General features: G+C 46.3%; 1 protein-coding gene across 4 annotated transcripts in view; it reads left to right on the forward strand.

Moving 5' to 3' along the window:
* LOC115187863 (AP-5 complex subunit zeta-1) overlaps nt 1–19,667 on the forward strand; it is a 42,592-nt gene that overhangs the window by 9,261 nt on the left and 13,664 nt on the right. For 3 of the 4 annotated variants that reach the window (XM_029746894.1, XM_029746896.1, XM_029746897.1), the window contains 11 exons: nt 2,338–2,482; nt 4,858–4,970; nt 5,272–5,446; nt 6,616–6,756; nt 7,151–7,188; nt 7,844–8,006; nt 8,174–8,352; nt 10,848–10,990; nt 11,817–11,935; nt 13,159–13,286; nt 13,483–13,580. In XM_029746894.1, the coding sequence (XP_029602754.1) occupies nt 2,338–2,482; nt 4,858–4,970; nt 5,272–5,446; nt 6,616–6,756; nt 7,151–7,188; nt 7,844–8,006; nt 8,174–8,352; nt 10,848–10,990; nt 11,817–11,935; nt 13,159–13,286; nt 13,483–13,580 (1,442 nt within the window). Of the gene's footprint in view, nt 1–2,337; nt 2,483–4,857; nt 4,971–5,271; nt 5,447–6,615; nt 6,757–7,150; nt 7,189–7,843; nt 8,007–8,173; nt 8,353–10,847; nt 10,991–11,816; nt 11,936–12,304; nt 12,344–13,158; nt 13,287–13,482; nt 13,581–19,667 lie in introns of all 4 variants that reach the window. The other variant, XM_029746895.1, reaches the window with a different exon arrangement.

Raw genomic sequence — 19,667 nt, forward strand, 5'->3', positions numbered from 1 at the left:
AAGACAAGGCTCTCGTTAATCTAACCACATTGTCCGATTTCAAAAAGGCTTTACAACGAAAGCAAAACATTAGATTATGTCAGGAGAGTACCCAGCCAGAAATAATCAGACACCCATTTTTCAAGCTAGCATATAATGTCACAAAAACCAAAACCACAGCTAAATGCAGCACTAATCTTTGATGATCTTCATCAGATGACACTCCTAGGACATTATGTTATACAATACATGCATGTTTTGTTCAATCAAGTTCATATTTATATCAAAAACCAGCTTTTTACATTAGCATGTGACGTTCAGAACTAGCAAACATACCGAAAACTTCCGGTGAATTTACTAAATTACTCACGATAAACGTTCACAAAAAACATAACAATTATTTTAAGAATTATAGATACAGAACTCCTTTATGCAATCGCGGTGTCCGATTTTAAAATAGCTTTTCGGCAAAAGCACATTTTGCAATATTCTGAGTAGATAGCTCGGCCATCACGGGCTAGCTAATTTGACACCCACCAAGTTTGGCGTTCACTAAACTCAGAATTACTATTAGAAAAATTGGATTACCTTTGCTGTTCTTCGTCAGAATGCACTCCCAGGACTTCTACTTCAATAACAAATGTTGTTTTGGTTCAAAATAATCCATAGTTATGTTCAAATATCCTCTGTTTTGTTCTTGCGTTCAAGACACTATCCGAACGGTGACGCGCGGACGCGTATCGTGACAAAAAAAATGCGAAATATTCCATTACCGTACTTCGAAGCATGTCAAACGCTGTTTAAAATCAATTTTTATGCGATTTTTCTCGTAAAATAGCGATAATATTCCGACCGGGAGACGTCTTTTTTGTTCAAAGACTGAAAATGTAAAATGGCCTCTTCACGTCCACGCGTGCACCCCGTCTCATTGTTCTCAGATCGACCACTATCCAAATGCGCTACTGTTTTTCAGCCACTATCCAAACGCGCTAATGTTTTTCAGCCAGAGCCTGCAAAGCCACGATTCAGCTTTTTGCCGCCTTCTGAGATCCCATGGGAGCCGTAGGAAGTGTCACGTAACAGCAGAGATCCACTGTAATGGATAGAGATAATCAAGAAGGGCAAGAAATGGTCAGAGAGGGCACTTCCTGTACAGAATCTTCTCAGGTTTTGGCCTGCCATATGAGTTCTGTTATACTCACAGACACCATTCAAATAGTTTTAGAAACTTTAGGGTGTTTTCTATCCACAAGTATTAATTATATGCATATCATAGCTTCTGAGTTTGAGTAGGAGGCCGTTTAAAATGGGCACAATTTTTTTTCAAAAATCGCTGTAGCGCCCCCTATCTTAGGGGAACGCCAAGAGGTTAACGTCTCCCATATATGAAATGGAGGGTTGTGTCAAAATATTTTATTGTAAAAGTGGTTAAATTGATAAATATTGTGACACACACCCCCCCTTTAACTCATTATTTTTGGTAGGCGTTCAATACACAAGTTAAATGTTCTCTCATTCAGTGCTGTGTGGTCCTGCCTGACAACAATACATACAGTAAACCCTGTTTTTTTGTGTCCGTAGCGATTGGAATCTGTAAGACAGGTGTTACTGTATGTATTTCTGCCAGGCAGGACCAGACAGGAATGAAAGAGAGAACATTGGACTCAGGAAGTTGTGTATTGAACAGCTACCATAAAGTCAAGTTTACATTCATCATAAATGTTCATAGTTGATATTTCAGCATATTGTATCTGTGTGTTTTACAGGTCCTAAATGCTTTAAGATATTCTAATGCAGTTTTTTGTGAATGTAGGGCAGACAGCTGACTCCCTGTATTCCTAATTTGAGCAGTATCAGAGCTTTTTACACAGCCGTCCATTTCATATAAGGTTGGACTTTGTTATACCTCGGGTAGAGGACTCAAAACATAAAGCCCTTTTAGAGGATTGGCCACTAGCCTATGAAACTCTCTCTCTGTGTCGTCTGTGTCTGTGTCTGTGTCTGTGTCTGTGTCTCTGTCTCTGTCTGTGTCTGTGTGTCTGTGTCTCTGTCTGTGTCTGTGTGTCTGTGTCTCTGTCTGTGTCTCTGTCTGTGTCTGTGTCTCTGTGTCTGTGTCTGTGTCTCTGTCTGTGTCTGTGTCTGTGTCTGTCTGTGTCTCTCTCTCTCTCTTTCTCTCTTTCTCTCTTTCTCTCTTTCTCTCTCTCTCTCTCTCTCTGTGTCTCTGTGTCTTTCTCTCTCTTTCTGTGTCTCTCTCTCTGTCTTTCTGTGTCTCCCTCTCTCTCTCTCTCTCTCTCTCTCTCTCTCTCTCTCTCTCTCTCTCTCTCTCTCTCTCTCTCTCTCTCTCTCTCTCTCTCTCAGGCGGGGTCTAAAGAAGACCTGTCAGCTCTCTCCTCTCTCCTCCTGCGAAGTTTGGATGGACGACCAGCAGGCATCCTCTCTCACCTTCACACTCTGCCTCTTCTCAACAGCATCATCACCTACTGCCCAGAGAGCCTTACTGAAGGTAAACAGATACAAGCGTGTATCTGTGTGTGAGAAATAGCAGAGAGCTTGTGATTATGGGATTCTCCCTCGTTGTGTGTCTGTCGTTCTCTGCAAACATCAAAGCAGTAACTTGCTCCTTCAGGTTCAGGCTCTACATCATTCAGCCTCATCTCTGGGCCTGGAAGCCCGTTCCACTCCTTTAATCAGGGACTGATTTAGACCTGGGACACCAGGTGGGTGATTCCCCTCTGAACAGGGACTGATTTAGACCTGGGACACCAGGTGGGTGATTCCCCTCTGAACAGGGACTGATTTAGACCTGGGACACCAGGTGGGTGATTCCCCTCTGAACAGGGACTGATTTAGACCTGGGACACCAGGTGGGTGATTCCCCTCTGAACAGGGACTGATTTAGACCTGGGACACCAGGTGGGTGATTCCCCTCTAATCAGGGCCTGATTTAGACCTGGGACACCAGCTGGGTGATTCCCCCTCTAATCAGGGACTGATTTAGACCTGGGACACCAGGTGGGTGATTCCCCTCTAATCAGGGCCTGATTTAGACCTGGGACACCAGCTGGGTGATTCCCCTCTGAACAGGGACTGATTTAGACCTGGGACACCAGGTGGGTGATTCCTCTCTAATCAGGGACTGATTTAGACCTGGGACACCAGGTGGGTGATTCCCCTCTAATCAGGGCCTGATTTAGACCTGGGACACCAGGTGGGTGATTCCCCTCTGAACAGGGACTGATTTAGACCTGGGACACCAGGTGGGTGATTCCCCTCTAATCAGGGCCTGATTTAGACCTGGGACACCAGCTGGGTGATTCCCCCTCTAATCAGGGACTGATTTAGACCTGGGACACCAGGTGGGTGATTCCCCTCTAATCAGGGCCTGATTTAGACCTGGGACACCAGGTGGGTGATTCCCCTCTGAACAGGGACTGATTTAGACCTGGGACACCAGGTGGGTGATTCCTCTCTAATCAGGGACTGATTTAGACCTGGGACACCAGGTGGGTGATTCCCCTCTGAACAGGGACTGATTTAGACCTGGGACACCAGGTGGGTGATTCCCCTCTAATCAGGGACTGATTTAGGTGGGTGATTCCCCTCTGAACAGGGACTGATTTAGACCTGGGACACCAGGTGGGTGATTCCCCTCTAATCAGGGACTGATTTAGACCTGGGACACCAGGTGGGTGGTTCCCCTCTGAACAGGGACTGATTTAGACCTGGGACACCAGGTGGGTGATTCCCCTCTAATCAGGGACTGATTTAGACCTGGGACACCAGGTGGGTGATTCCCCTCTGAACAGGGACTGATTTAGACCTGGGACACCAGGTGGGTGTAATGATCAGGTAGAACAGAAAACCAGCAGGGTCCAGACCTCGTAGGGTCAGAGTTGAATACCTCTGGTCTACAACATCTTTAGAGTACGACCCTACTTCACACAGGAAGTGGCGCAGGTTTTAATCCAGACACTTGTCTTCTCCTTTCTGGACTACTGCAACTCCCAACCCTATGGGAGGCAGCTCCCGCTCAGCCCAGTCCAAGCGCTTCTCTGTCCTGGTACCTCAATGGTGGAACCAGCTTCTCCCTGAAGCTAGGACAGCAGAAACCCTGCCCATCTTCCCCCTGAAGCCAGGACAGCAGAGTCCCAGTCCATCTACCCCCTGAAGCTATGACAGCAGAGTGTCTGCCCATTTTCCCACCTGAAGCTAGGACAGCAGAGACCCTGTCCACCTTCCCCACTGAAGCTAGGACAGCAGAGTCCCTGTCCATCTCCCCCCAGAAGCTAGGACAGCAGAGTCCCTGTCCATCTCCCCCCTGAAGCCAGGACAGCAGAGTCCCTGTCCATCTCCCCCCTGAAGCCAGGACAGCAGAGTTCCTGTCCATCTGCCCCCCTGAAGCCAGGACAGCAGAGACCCTGTCCATCTTCCCTGTCCATCTTCCCCCTGAAGCCAGGACAGCAGAGACCCTGTCCATCTTCCCCCTGAAGCTAGGACAGCAGAGACCCTGTCCATCTTCCCCCCTGAAGCCAGGACAGCAGAGACCCTGTCCATCTTCCCCCCTGAAGCCAGGACAGCAGAGTCCCTGTCCATCTTCTAAAAACATCTAACTTTGCTGATAGCTACTTTATTGAGGAAAGATGTACTTGCTATGACTGTAATATGTGGTTTTCCACCTAGCTATCTGAATATACTAACTACTGTAATATGTGGTCGTCCCACCTAGCTATCTGAATATACTAACTACTGTAATATGTGGTCGTCCCACCTAGCTATCTGAATATACTAACTACTGTAATATGTGGTTGTCCCACCTAGCTATCTGAATATACTAACTACTGTAATATGTGGTGTGTGTGTGTGTGTGTGTGTGTCTAGATCATGTGACCCTGCTCAGTAAGAGGCTTGTTGATTGGCTGCGCTACGCCAGCGTTCAGCAGGGAGGTGTGGCTTCGTCAGGAGGGTTTTTCACTGGCCCTCGAATACGTCAGGTGACCTTTAATTAATTAACCAATCAAATCACTGCATTATATTTACATACACAACTGTAATGAAACATGTGGACGTTCTGAATGTATTTTCTAAATGGTGTGTGTGTGTGTGTGTGTGTGTTCTCTCTGTGTGTGTGTGTGTGTGTTCTCTCTCTCTCTGTGTGTGTGTGTGTTCTCTCTCTGTGTGTGTGTGTGTGTGTGTGTGTGTGTGTGTGTGTGTGTGTGTGTGTGTGTGTGTGTGTGTGTGTGTGTGTGTGTGTGTGTGTGTGTGTGTGTTCTCTCTCTGTGTGTGTGTGTGTAGCCGGGGCCAGTGGTGGAGCTGGATGGCTGTGTGTGTGGGGATTTCTTCACGGTGCTGTGTGTCAGCCAAGCCTTCTCAGATGACCAATGGATGAACCTCTACAGTTTCTCTCTGCTACGCCATTGGCTGATCACATACCACAACGTAACGGACGGCAACAACAGCACAGACGCAGGTGTGTGGGGGGGGGGTTCTCCTTCTTCCACGGTCGGGGGGGTTCTCCTTCCATGGTAAGGTGTGTGTGCGGGGGGGGGTTGGCTAGCTGACTGGCTAGCTGGCTGACTGGCTGGCTAGCTGACTGGCTGGCTAGCTGACTAGCTAGCTGACTGGCTTGCTGACTGGCTTGCTGACTGGCTAGCTGACTGGCTAGCTGGCTAGCTGACTGGCTAGCTGACTGGCTGGCTAGCTGACTGGCTGGCTGACTGGCTGGCTGGCTAGCTGACTGGCTAGCTGGCTGGCTGGCTAGCTGACTGGCTAGCTGACTAGCTGACTGGCTAGCTGACTAGCTGACTGGCTAGCTGGCTGGCTGGCTGGCTAGCTGGCTAGCTAGCTGACTGGCTAGCTGACTGGCTGGCTAGCTGACTGGCTAGCTGACTGGCTGGCTAGCTGGCTGGCTGACTGGCTGGCTGGCTAGCTGACTGGCTGGCTGGCTAGCTGACTGGCTGGCTAGCTGACTAGCTGACTGGCTAGCTGACTAGCTGACTGGCTAGCTGACTGGCTGGCTAGCTGATTAGCTAACTTATGGCTAGCTGACTGGCTAGCTGACTGGCTGGCTGACTAGCTGACTGACTGGCTGGCTGACTGACTGGCTGACTGACTGACTGGCTGACTAGCTGACTGACTGGCTGACTGGCTGACTAGCTGACTGACTGGCTGACTAGCTGACTGGCTGACTAGCTGACTGGCTAGCTGACTGACTGGCTGACTAGCTGACTGACTGGCTGGCTGGCTAGCTGACTGGCTGGCTAGCTGACTGGCTGGCTAGCTGACTAGCTGACTGACTGGCTTGCTGACTGGCTGACTGACTGGCTAGCTGACTGGCTGACTGACTGTCTAGCTGATTGACTGGGTAGCTGACTGACTGGCTGGCTAGCTGACTGACTGGCTGGCTGACTGGCAGTCTAGCTGACTGGCTTGCTGACTGATTGGCTGACTACTGGCTGGCTGACTGTCTATTAGATGGCTCAGACCTTCAGCCTACCTGTCTCTTCAAATCAACTATTTGCATGTAATCATGTCATGGATTTGTTTCATTGGTGTTATGCTCATTTTACAGTGTGTTGCTTTAACTGGTCAGTCCAGTCCGTCCCTGACCTTTAACCCTTGACCTCTCTGTGGCCCCAGATGACAGGTCGGAGGTGGACGGCTCTGTGGTTTCCATGGTTTCAGCCACCTCCTCCTCCAGCAGACTCCTTCCTCCTAAAGAACGTCTGAGAGAGAAGAGTTTCGAGTACTGCCAACGCCTCATAGAACAGAGTGACCGCAGTATGTACCCTACACCCTAACCCCTACACTACTGCCTCGTAGAACAGAGTGACCGCAGTATGTACCCTACACCCTAACCCCTACACTACTGCCTCATAGAACAGAGTGACCGCAGTATGTACCCTACACCCTAATCCCTACACTACTGCCTCATAGAACAGAGTGACCGCAGTATGTACCCTACACCCTAACCCCTACACTACTGCCTTGTAGAACAGAGTGACCGCAGTATGTGCCCTAACCCCTACACTACTGCCTCATAGAACAGAGTGACCGCAGTATGTACCCTACACCCTAACCCCTACACTACTGCCTCATAGACCAGAGTGACCGCAGTATGTTTGGAAATCCCAATGTGTCCCTGTGTTGTAAAGACTGTTTTCTTCTGTTTCAGAGGCGCTGAAGAGAACAGACACAGAGCTCCAGAAAGCAGTGAGTCATACTGCTGTAGAAACCCTGTCCCCTACAATCACACACCATACAGTCATACTGCTGTAGTAACCCTGTCAATCACACACCATACAGTCATACTGCTGTAGTAACCCTGTCAATCACACACCATACAGTCCTACTGCTGTAGAAACCCTGTCAATCACACACCATACAGTCATACTGCTGTAGTAACCCTGTCCCCTACAATCACACACCATACAGTCATACTGCTGTAGTAACCCTGTCCCCTACAATCACACACCATACAGTCATACTGCTGTAGTAACCCTGTCCCCTACAATCACACACCATACAGTCATACTGCTGTAGTAACCCTGTCCCCTACAATCACACGCCATACAGTCATACTGCTGTAGTAACCCTGTCCCCTACAATCACACGCCATACAGTCATACTGCTGTAGTAACCCTGTCCCCTACAATCACACGCCATACAGTCATACTGCTGTAGTAACCCTGTCCCCTACAATCACACACCATACAGTCATACTGCTGTAGTAACCCTGTCCCCTACAATCACACACCATACAGTCATACTGCTGTAGTAACCCTGTCAATCACACACCATACAGTCATACTGCTGTAGTAACCCTGTCCCCTACAATCCTCTCTGTGTGTGTGTGTGTGTGTCTCAGTGCCTGGTGGAGGCCGTGTGTATCCTGGACGGTGTGTGTGTAGAGGACGCTGGTTGTGTGTATCGTGCGTTCCCGTGTGTGAAGTCGCTGTTCGGCCGTCTGAACTCTGACCTGTCCTGCAGCCGAGTCCTCCTGCCCATCGCTCAGTTCTACCTGAACCACGGTGAGGGGGGGGGGGGGGTGTGTGGAGGATACAGTTAGTGTGTACTTACTGTGTGTGTGTGTCAACGTGTGAAGGATAGAGTTAGTGTGTACTTACTGTGTGTGTGTGTGTGGTGTGTGTGTGGTGTGTGTGTGTGTCTCTGTCTCTCTGTGTGTGTGTGTGTGTAGGCGAGGCTGCAGCGGTGGACAGTGAGTGTGTGTGGAGGTGTGTGTTCGGAGTTCTCCCGGCCGAGTGTTTCAACGACCCCTATCTGGCCCACGAGACGCTGTCGTTCATCAGAGCCAATCAGCTGCAGCTACACTCCTCCGTACCGCTGTACTCCCACTACTTCCCTAACCTGCTCAAGGTAACGCCCCGCCCCCTTTATAACACTGTGGACCCACTACTTCCCTGGTATCTGACTATGTGTTGTAGTTCCTAGCGTGGGACAGTCCAGGCCTGGTATCTGACTATGTGGATGTGTTGTAGTTCCTAGCGTGGGACAGTCCAGGCCTGGTATCTGACTATGTGGATGTGTTGTAGTTCCTAGCGTGGGGACAGTCCAGGCCTGGTATCTGACTATGTGCTGTAGTTCCTAGCGTGGGACAGTCCAGGCCTGGTATCTGACTATGTGGATGTGTTGTAGTTCCTAGCGTGGGACAGTCCAGGCCTGGTATCTGACTATGTGTTGTAGTTCCTAGCGTGGGACAGTCCAGGCCTGGTATCTGACTATGTGTTGTAGTTCCTAGCGTGGGACAGTCCAGGCCTGGTATCTGACTATGTGGATGTGTTGTAGTTCCTAGCGTGGGACAGTCCAGGCCTGGTATCTGACTATGTGGATGTGTTGTAGTTCCTAGCGTGGGACAGTCCAGGCCTGGTATCTGACTATGTGGATGTGTTGTAGTTCCTAGCGTGGGACAGTCCAGGCCTGGTATCTGACTATGTGGATGTGTTGTAGTTCCTAGCGTGGGACAGTCCAGGCCTGGTATCTGACTATGTGTTGTAGTTCCTAGCGTGGGACAGTCCAGGCCTGGTATCTGACTATGTGGATGTGTTGTAGTTCCTAGTGTGGGACAGTCCAGGGCTGGTATCTGACTATGTGGATGTGCTGTAGTTCCTAGCGTGGGGACAGTCCAGCCCTGGTATCTGACTATGTGTTGTAGTTCCTAGCGTGGGGACAGTCCAGGCCTGGTATCTGACTATGTGTTGTAGTTCCTAGCGTGGGGACAGTCCAGGCCTGGTATCTGACTATGTGGATGTGTTGTAGTTCCTAGCGTGGGACAGTCCAGGGCTGGTATCTGACTATGTGGATGTGTTGTAGTTCCTAGCGTGGGACAGTCCAGGCCTGGTATCTGACTATGTGTTGTAGTTCCTAGCGTGGGACAGTCCAGGCCTGGTATCTGACTATGTGTTGTAGTTCCTAGCGTGGAACAGTCCAGGCCTGGTATCTGACTATGTGGATGTGTTGTAGTTCCTAGCGTGGGACAGTCCAGGCCTGGTATCTGACTATGTGGATGTGTTGTAGTTCCTAGCGTGGGACAGTCCAGGCCTGGTATCTGACTATGTGTTGTAGTTCCTAGCGTGGGGACAGTCCAGGCCTGGTATCTGACTATGTGGATGTGTTGTAGTTCCTAGAGTGGGACAGTCCAGGCCTGGTATCTGACTATGTGGATGTGTTGTAGTTCCTAGCGTGGGGACAGTCCAGGCCTGGTATCTGACTATGTGTTGTAGTTCCTAGCGTGGGACAGTCCAGGCCTGGTATCTGACTATGTGGATGTGTTGTAGTTCCTAGCGTGGGACAGTCCAGGCCTGGTATCTGACTATGTGGATGTGCTGTAGTTCCTAGCGTGGGGACAGTCCAGGCCTGGTATCTGACTATGTGTTGTAGTTCCTAGCGTGGGGTCAGTCCAGGCCTGGTATCTGACTATGTGTTGTAGTTCCTAGCGTGGGACAGTCCAGGCCTGGTATCTGACTATGTGTTGTAGTTCCTAGCGTGGGACAGTCCAGGCCTGGTATCTGACTATGTGGATGTGTTGTAGTTCCTAGCGTGGGACAGTCCAGGCCTGGTATCTGACTATGTGGATGTGTTGTAGTTCCTAGCGTGGGACAGTCCAGGCCTGGTATCTGACTAGCGTGGCATTTTTTTGCCTTTACCTCCATTATCTCACATCATTTGCTCACATTGTATATAGTCTTATTTTTTTCTACTGCATCATTGATTGTATGTTGTTTTACTCCATGTGTAACTCTGTGTTTTTGTATGTTGTCGAACTGCTTTGCTTTATCTTGGCCAGGTCGCAATTGTAAATGAGAACTTGTTCTCAACTTGCCTACCTGGTTAAATAAAGGTGAAATAAATAAAAAAAATAAAAATGTGTTGTAGTTCCTAGCGTGGGGACAGTCCAGGCCTGGTATCTGACTATGTGGATGTGTTGTAGTTCCTAGTGTGGGACAGTCCAGGCCTGGTATCTGACTATGTGTTGTAGTTCCTAGCGTGGGACAGTCCAGGCCTGGTATCTGACTATGTGGATGTGTTGTAGTTCCTAGCGTGGGGACAGTCCAGGCCTGGTATCTGACTATGTGGATGTGTTGTAGTTCCTAGCGTGGGGACAGTCCAGGCCTGGTATCTGACTATGTGGATGTGTTGTAGTTCCTAGTGTGGGACAGTCCAGGCCTGGTATCTGACTATGTGTTGTAGTTCCTAGCGTGGGACAGTCCAGGCCTGGTATCTGACTATGTGGATGTGTTGTAGTTCCTAGCGTGGGGACAGTCCAGGCCTGGTATCTGACTATGTGGATGTGTTGTAGTTCCTAGCGTGGGGACAGTCCAGGCCTGGTATCTGACTATGTGGATGTGCTGTAGTTCCTAGCGTGGGACAGTCCAGGCCTGGTATCTGACTATGTGGATGTGCTGCCCTCTCTGATCACGGCTGGGACTGCAGTGGAGCTGCTACACTCTCTACTGGACTTGCCCTGTCTCACTGCTGCGCTCACCCTACAGCTCAGGTACACACACACACACACGTACAGACACACACGTACAGACACAGCTGAACTCTGAAGTTTACATACACCTTCGCCAAATACATTTCAACTCACTTTTTTCACAATTCCTGACATTTAATCCTAGTAAAGAGTCCCTGTCTTAGGTCAGTTAGGATCACCACTTTATTTTAAGAATGTGAAATGTCAGAATAATAGTAGAGAGAATTATTTATTTCAGCTTTTATTTCTTTCATAACATTCCCACTGGGTCAGAAGTTTACATACACTCAATTAGTATTTGGTAGTATTGCCTTTAAATTGTTTAACTTGAAGGTAGGCCTTGAAATACATCCACAGGTACACCTCCAATTAACTCTAATGATGTCAATTAGCCTATCAGAAGCTTCTAAAGCCATGACAACATTTTCTGGAATTTTCCAAGCTGTTTAAAGGCACAGTCAACTTGGTGTATATAAACTCCTGACCCACTGGAATTGTGATACAGTGAATTATAAGTGAAATAATCTGTCTGTAAACAATTGTTGGAAAAATGATTTGTGTCATGCACAAAGTAGATGTCCTAACCGACTTGCCAAAACTATAGTTTGTTAACAAGACATTAGTGGAGTGGTTGAAAAACGAGTTTTAATGACTCCAACCTAAAGTGGATGTAAACTTCCGACTTCAACTGTACACACAGTAAATACGTAGTGTATTCTAAGTTATCTCTGTAAGATGGCGTAATAACAAATCAATCAATAACATTCACAATGTTCCTAGAAGCATTTCAGGGAAACATCAGAGCAGTGCAGAATACACATGTAACACAGTGATCTGTGCCCGTCAGGTCTGCTTGCTTCCCTGTGTCTGAGCCAGGGGGCCGTGGTCTGTCATCGCTGGAAGCTTTCCGAAGCCCCGCCCATAGAGGCCTCTTCCTGTTCCTGTTGAGAGGGGAGGCAGGGTCTGGTAATACTACTGATACTACTGATACTACTGTAATGCCACTACTACTGTACTACTATAATACCAATACTGTAATACCACTACTATAATACTGTAATACCACTACTACTGTACTACTATAATACCAATACTGTAATACCACTACTACTGATACTACTGTAATACTGCACCATAGAGGCCTCTTCCTGTTCCTGTTGAGAGGGGAGGCAGGGTCTGGTAATACTACTGATACTACTGTAATACCACTACTACTGTACTACTATAATACCAATACTATAATACCACTACTCCTGTAATACTGTAATACCACTACTGTAATATTACTAGTGTTTGTGTTACCATGGTAACTGTGTTGAAGCCCTGCCCATAGAGGCCTCTTCCTGTTCCTGTTGAGAGGGGAGGCAGGGTCTGGTAATACTACTGATACTACTGATACTACTGTAATACCATCATTACTACTGTACTACTATAATACCAATACTGTAATACCACTACTATAATACTGTAATACCATCACTACTACTGTACTACTATAATACCAATACTGTAATACCACTACTATAATACTGTAATACCATCACTACTACTGTACTACTATAATACCAATACTGTTATACCACTACTACTGTAATACTATAATACCACTACTGTAATATTACTAGTGTTTGTGTTACCATGGTAACTGTTGAAGCCCCGCCCATAGAGGCCTGTTCCTGTTGATAGGGGAGGCAGGGTCTGGTAATACTACTGATACTACTGTAATACTGTAATACCACTACTACTGTAATACCACTACTACTGATACTACTGTTATACCACTACTACTGTAATACTACAATACCACTACTGTAATATTACTAGTGTTTGTGTTACCATGGTAACTGTGTTGAAGCCCCGCCCATAGAGGCCTCTTCCTGTTCCTGTTGAGGGGAGGCAGGGTCTGGTAATACTACTAATACTACTGTAATACCATCACTACTACTGTAATACTGTAATACCACTACTACTGTAATACCACTACTACTGTAATACTATAATACCACTACTGTAATACTATAATACCACTACTGTAATACTATAATACCACTACTGTAATACTATAATACCACTACTGTACTACTGTGAAACACCTACTGTAATATATACCTACTGTAATACCACTACTGTAATACTATGATACCACTACTGTAATACCACTACAGTAACATTACTGTATTTCTCCCCAGGTGATACCATGGACAGACTGAGCGTACTCCATGACCTGCTGATGGAGGCAGCTGATTGGTCCAGAGTCATCCAATCAGCTCAAAGTGTTCCAGTGCTGCTGCACGTCTACTTCAACACAGTTACCACGGTAACACACACACACACACACACACACACACACACACACACACACACACACACACACACACACACACACACACACACACACAGGCTGCAACCAGAATAAGTCAGAGATAAAACATGCATTTTGTGTATATAAGTACTGTGTGTGTGTGTGTGTGTGTGTGTGTGTGTGTGTTACCGTGGTAACTGTGTGTGTGTAGGTATCAGATGAGAGGCTGCTGGCCCAGCTGGTGTTGGTGCTGCTGGAGAGAAGCAGCCTGTTGCTGAACATCCCCAGATACACTGCAGAGATACACCGGTTAGTCCACACTGGTCAATACCGGGTCAATACACACACACTGGTACACCGGTTAGTACACACACTGGTACACCGGTTAGTACACACACTGGTACACCGGTTAGTACACACACTGGTACACCGGTTAGTACACACACACTGGTACACCGGTCAATACACACACACTGGTACACCGGTTAGTACACACTGGTCAATACCGGGTCAATACACACACACTGGTACACCGGTTAGTACACACACACTGGTACACCGGTTAGTACACACACTGGTACACCGGTTAGTACACACACTGGTACACCGGTTAGTACACACACTGGTACACCGGTTAATACACACACTGGTACACCGGTCAATACACACACACACACTGGTAACACCGGTTAGTACACACACTGGTACACCGGTTAGTACACACACTGGTACACTGGTCAGTACCACACACTGGTACACCGGTTAGTACACACCTGGTACACCGGTCAATACACACACACTGGTACACCGGTTAGTACACACTGGTACACGGTTAATACACACCACTGGTACACCGGTTAATACACACACTGGTACACCGGTTAGTACACACACTGGACACCGGTTAATACACACACTGGTAAAAAACACCGGTTAATACCCACACTGGTACACCGGTTAATACACACACGGTCCACCGGTTAATACACACACTGGTACACCGGTTAATACACACACACTGGTACACCGGTTAATACCCACACACTGTGGTTACACCGGTTAGTACACACACCAATGGTACACCGGTTAGTACACACACCATGGTACACCGGTTATTACACACACACTGGTACACCGGTTAGTACACAACACTGGTACACCGGTTAGTACACACACACTGGTACACCGTTAGTACACACACACTGGTACACCGGTTAGTACACACACACTGGTACACCGGTTAGTACACACACACTGGTACACCGGTTAGTACACACACACTGGTACACCGCGTTAGTACACACACACTGGTACACCGGTTAGTACACTACACACACTGGTACGTACACCGTTAGAGTACACACACCTGGTACACCGGTTAGTACACACACACTGGTAAACCGGTTAGTACACCACACACTGGTACACCGGTTAGTACACACACACTGGTACACCGGTTAGTACACACACACTGGTACACCGGTGTACACACACACTGGTACACCGGTTAGTACACACACCTGGTACACCGGTTAGTACACAAACACTGGTACACCGGTTAATACACACACTGGTACACCGGTTAATACACACACACTGGTACACCGGTTAGTACACACACACTGGTACACCGGTTAGTACACACACACTGGTACACCGGTTAGTACACACACACTGGTACACGGTTAGTACACACACCCTGGTACACCGGTTTAGTACACACACCTGGTACACCGGTTAGTACACACCCACTGGTTACACCGGTTAGTACACACACACTGGTACACGGTTAGTACACACACACTGGTACACCGGTTAGTACACACACACTGGTTACACCGGTTAGTACACACACACTGGCTACACCGGTTAGTACACACAACTGGTACACCGGTTAGTACACACACACTGGTACACCGGTTAGTACACACACACTGGTACACCGGTTAGTACACACACTGGTACACCGGTTAGTACACACACACTGGTACACCGGTTAGTACACACACACTGGTACACCGGTTAGTACACACACACTGGTACACCGGTTAGTACACACACACTGGTACACCGGTTAGTACACACACACTGGTACACCGGTTAGTACACACACACTGGTACACCGGTTAGTACACACACTGGTACACCGGTTAGTACACACACACTGGTACACCGGTTAGTACACACACACTGGTACACCGGTTAGTACACACACACTGGTACACCGGTTAGTACACACACACTGGTACACCGGTTAGTACACACGCTGGTACACCGGTTAGTACACACGCTGGTACACCGGTTAGTACACACGCTGGTACACCGGTTAGTACACACACACTGGTACACCGGTTAGTACACACACACTGAGAAAATGTGTACATGTAGGTAGGGGTGAAGGCTACAGGTTAGTCCAGGTAATGTGTACATGTAGGTAGGGGTGAAGGGTACAGGTTAGTCGAGGTAATGTGTACATGTAGGTAGGGGTGAAGGGTACAGGTTAGTTGAGGTAATGTATACATGTAGGTAGGGGTAAAGGGTACAGGTTAGTTGAGGTAATGTGTACATGTAGGTAGGGGTGAAGGGTACAGGTTAGTTGAGGTAATGTATACATGTAGGTAGGGGTAAAGGGTACAGGTTAGTTGAGGTAATGTGTACATGTAGGTAGGGGTGAAGGGTACAGGTTAGTTGAGGTAATGTGGACATGTAGGTAGGGGTGAAGTGACTGCATAGATAATAAACAGCGAGTATGTATTTTTTTTATTTATCCTTTAATTAACTGGGCAAGTCAGTTAAGAACAAATAATTATTTACAATGACGGCCTCCCAAAAGGCCTCCTGCCGGGACGGGGGCCTGCGATTAAAAATATTAAATAAATAAACGTAACAGCAGTGTACAAAACCAATGGAGGGGGGTCAATGTAATAGTCTGGTGGCCTTGTCCATCCACTCCATCACAGGAGAGTGGTGGAGTACTGATCAGATGACCTGGCCGCCACAATCACCGGACCTCAACCCAATTCAGATGGTTTGGACCGCAGAGTGACGGAGTACTGATCAGATGACCTGGACTCCACAATCACCTGACCTCAACCCAATTCAGATGGTTTGGGATGAGTTGGACCGCAGAGTGATGGAGTATTGATCAGATGACCTGGACTCCACAATCACCTGACCTCAACCCAATTCAGATGGTTTGGGATGAGTTGGACCGCAGAGTGATGGAGTACTGATCAGATAACCTGGACTCCACAATCACCTGACCTCAACCCAATTCAGATGGTTTGGGATGAGTTGGACCGCAGAGTGATGGAGTACTGATCAGATGACCTGGACTCCACAATCACCTGACCTCAACCCAATTCAGATGGTTTGGGATGAGTTGGACCGCAGAGTGAAGGAAAAGCAGCCACCAAGTGCTCAGCATATGTGGGAACTCCTTCAAGATTGTTGGAAAAGCATTCTTCATGAAGGTGGTTGAGAGAAAGGGGGGGCCACTTTGAAGAATATAAAATATATTTTAATTTGTTTAACACTTTTTTGGTTACTACGTCTTCACTAATATAGTAAAACAATTAAAAAATAAGGCAACACTGGAATGAGTAGATTATGGGGTATTGTGATGTCATTATGGGGTATTGTGATGTCATTATGGGGTATTGTGATGTCATTATGGGGTATTGTGTGTAGATTGCTGAGGATTTGTTTTATTTCATCCATGTTAGAATGAGGCTGTAACAGTTTCAACTGTTCTGCCTGCGGCTATGGAACCCTGACCTGTTCACCGGACGTGCTTGTTGCACCCTCGACAATTACTATGATTATTATTATTTGACCATGCTGGTCATCTATGAACATTTTAACATCTTGACCATGTTCTGTTATAATCTCCACCCGGCACAGCCAGAAGAGGACTGGCCACCCCTCATAGCCTGGTTCCTCTCTAGGTTTCTTCCTAGGTTTTTGGCCTTTCTAGGGAGTTTTTCCTAGGGAGTTTTTCCTAGCCACCGTGCTTCTTTCACATGCATTGCTTGCTCTTTGGGGTTTTAGGCTGGGTTTCTGTACAGCACTTTGAGATATCAGCTGATGTACGAAGGGCTATATAAATTTGATTTGATTTGATTATGGGGTATTGTGACGTCATTATGGGGTATTGTGATGTCATCATGGGGTATTGTGATGTCGTCATGGGGTATTGTGATGTCGTCATGGGGTATTGTGATGTCATCATGGGGTATTGTGATGTCATCATGGGGTATTGTGATGTCATCATGGGGTATGGTGTGTAGATTCCTGAGGATTTGTTTAATTTCATCCATTTTAGAATAAGGCTGTAACGTAACAAAATGTGGAAAAAGTCAAGGGGTCTGAATACTTTCCGAAGGCGCTGTACTAAGCTGATATCTGACGTGCTGCTCCTTCTTTTTCCGTAGTGTATTTCTGTATTGTTTTAGTGATTCACCGTAGTGAAGGCGTAGACTCAGGTTTTCTGTGTCTCTATGTTTTTGGTTGGACAGGTTTCTCAATTTCTTTCTTAGGTTTTTGCATTCTTCATCAAACCATTTGTCATTATCTAAGGTTGTCTGCTTGAAATGTTTAGATTTGATAGGGGAGCTGAAACGTCAGACTGTTTAGGCTTTCTACTGCCAAGTTTACACCTTCACTATGGTAGTGTGGTGGATGGGACTACCAGCTCTCTGTAACCTAGAGGACAACCAGTGGGTCCATCTCATTTATACCACCTGGTAGTGTGGTGGATGGGACTACCAGCTCTCTGTAACCTAGAGGACAACCAGTGGGTCCGTCTCCTCTATACCACCTGGTAGTGTGGTGAATGGGACTACCAGCTCTCTGTAACCTAGAGGACAACCAGTGGGTCCGTCTCCTCTGTACCATGTTTCTTGTAGGATGAAAGTGTCTGTATTTCCAATGTCTTTGATGAAGTCTGGGTTCCTGCTCTTTAAGGCTAAAGGCAGATGACCTCTGACCTTGTATATTCCAGGATGAGATAGTAAAAGCTTTGTGTTCCATAGTGTCTAGTGTTGGTTTTAGGACGATACCTGACAAACACATCTTCGTTGACCGAAAGTAACGTCTTCATATCTCAATGTTCTACTGCTTGAGTTCCTCTTCCTGTTATAGAATATTAGATCCATTTCCTCTTCCTGTTATAGAATATTAGATCCATTTCCTCTTCCTGTTATAGAATATTAGCTCAATTTATTCTTCTTGTTATAGAATATTAGATCCATATCCTGTTCCTGTTATAGAATATTAGCTCCATAGTATTGTGTTCCTCTTATAGAATATTAGCTCCATATCCTGTTCCTCTTATAGAATATTAGCTCCATATCCTGTTCCTCTTATAGAATATTAGATCCATATCCTGTTCCTCTTATAGAATATTAGCTCCATAGTATTGTGTTCCTCTTATAGAATATTAGCTCCATATCCTGTTCCTCTTATAGAATATTAGCTCCATATCCTGTTCCTCTTATAGAATATTAGCTCCATAGTATTGTGTTCCTCTTATAGAATATTAGCTCCATAGTATTGTGTTTCTCTTATAGAATATTAGATCCATATCCTGTTCCTCTTATAGAATATTAGCTCCATATCCTGTTCCTCTTATAGAATATTAGCTCCATAGTATTGTGTTCCTCTTATAGAATATTAGCTCCATAGTATTGTGTTCCTCTTATAGAATATTAGCTCCTTATCCTGTTCCTCTTATAGAATATTAGCTCCATATCCTGTTCCTCCTATAGAATATTAGATCCATAGTATTGTGTTCCTCTTATAGAATATTAGCTCCATAGTATTGTGTTCCTCTTATAGAATATTAGCTCCATATCCTGTTCCTCTTATAGAATATTAGCTCCATATCCTGTTCCTCCTATAGAATATTAGATCCATAGTATTGTGTTCCTCTTATAGAATATTAGCTCCATATCCTGTTCCTCTTATAGAATATTAGCTCCATATCCTGTTCCTCTTATAGAATATTAGATCCATATCCTGTTCCTCTTATAGAATATCAGCTCCATAGTATTGTGTTCCTCTTATAGAATATTAGATCCATATCCTGTTCCTCTTATAGAATATTAGCTCCATAGTATTGTGTTCCTCTTATAGAATATTAGATCCATATCCTGTTCCTCTTATAGAATATTAGCTCCATATGCTGTTCCTCTTATAGAATATTAGCTCCATAGTATTGTGTTCCTCTTATAGAATATTAGCTCCTTATCCTGTTCCTCTTATAGAATATTAGATCCATATCCTGTTCCTCCTATAGAATATTAGATCCATAGTATTGTGTTCCTCTTATAGAATATTAGCTCCATATCCTGTTCCTCTTATAGAATATTAGCTCCATATCCTGTTCCTCCTATA

The sequence above is a fragment of the Salmo trutta genome, unplaced genomic scaffold, assembly GCF_901001165.1.
Source record: "Salmo trutta unplaced genomic scaffold, fSalTru1.1, whole genome shotgun sequence".
Lineage (NCBI taxonomy): Eukaryota > Metazoa > Chordata > Actinopteri > Salmoniformes > Salmonidae > Salmo > Salmo trutta.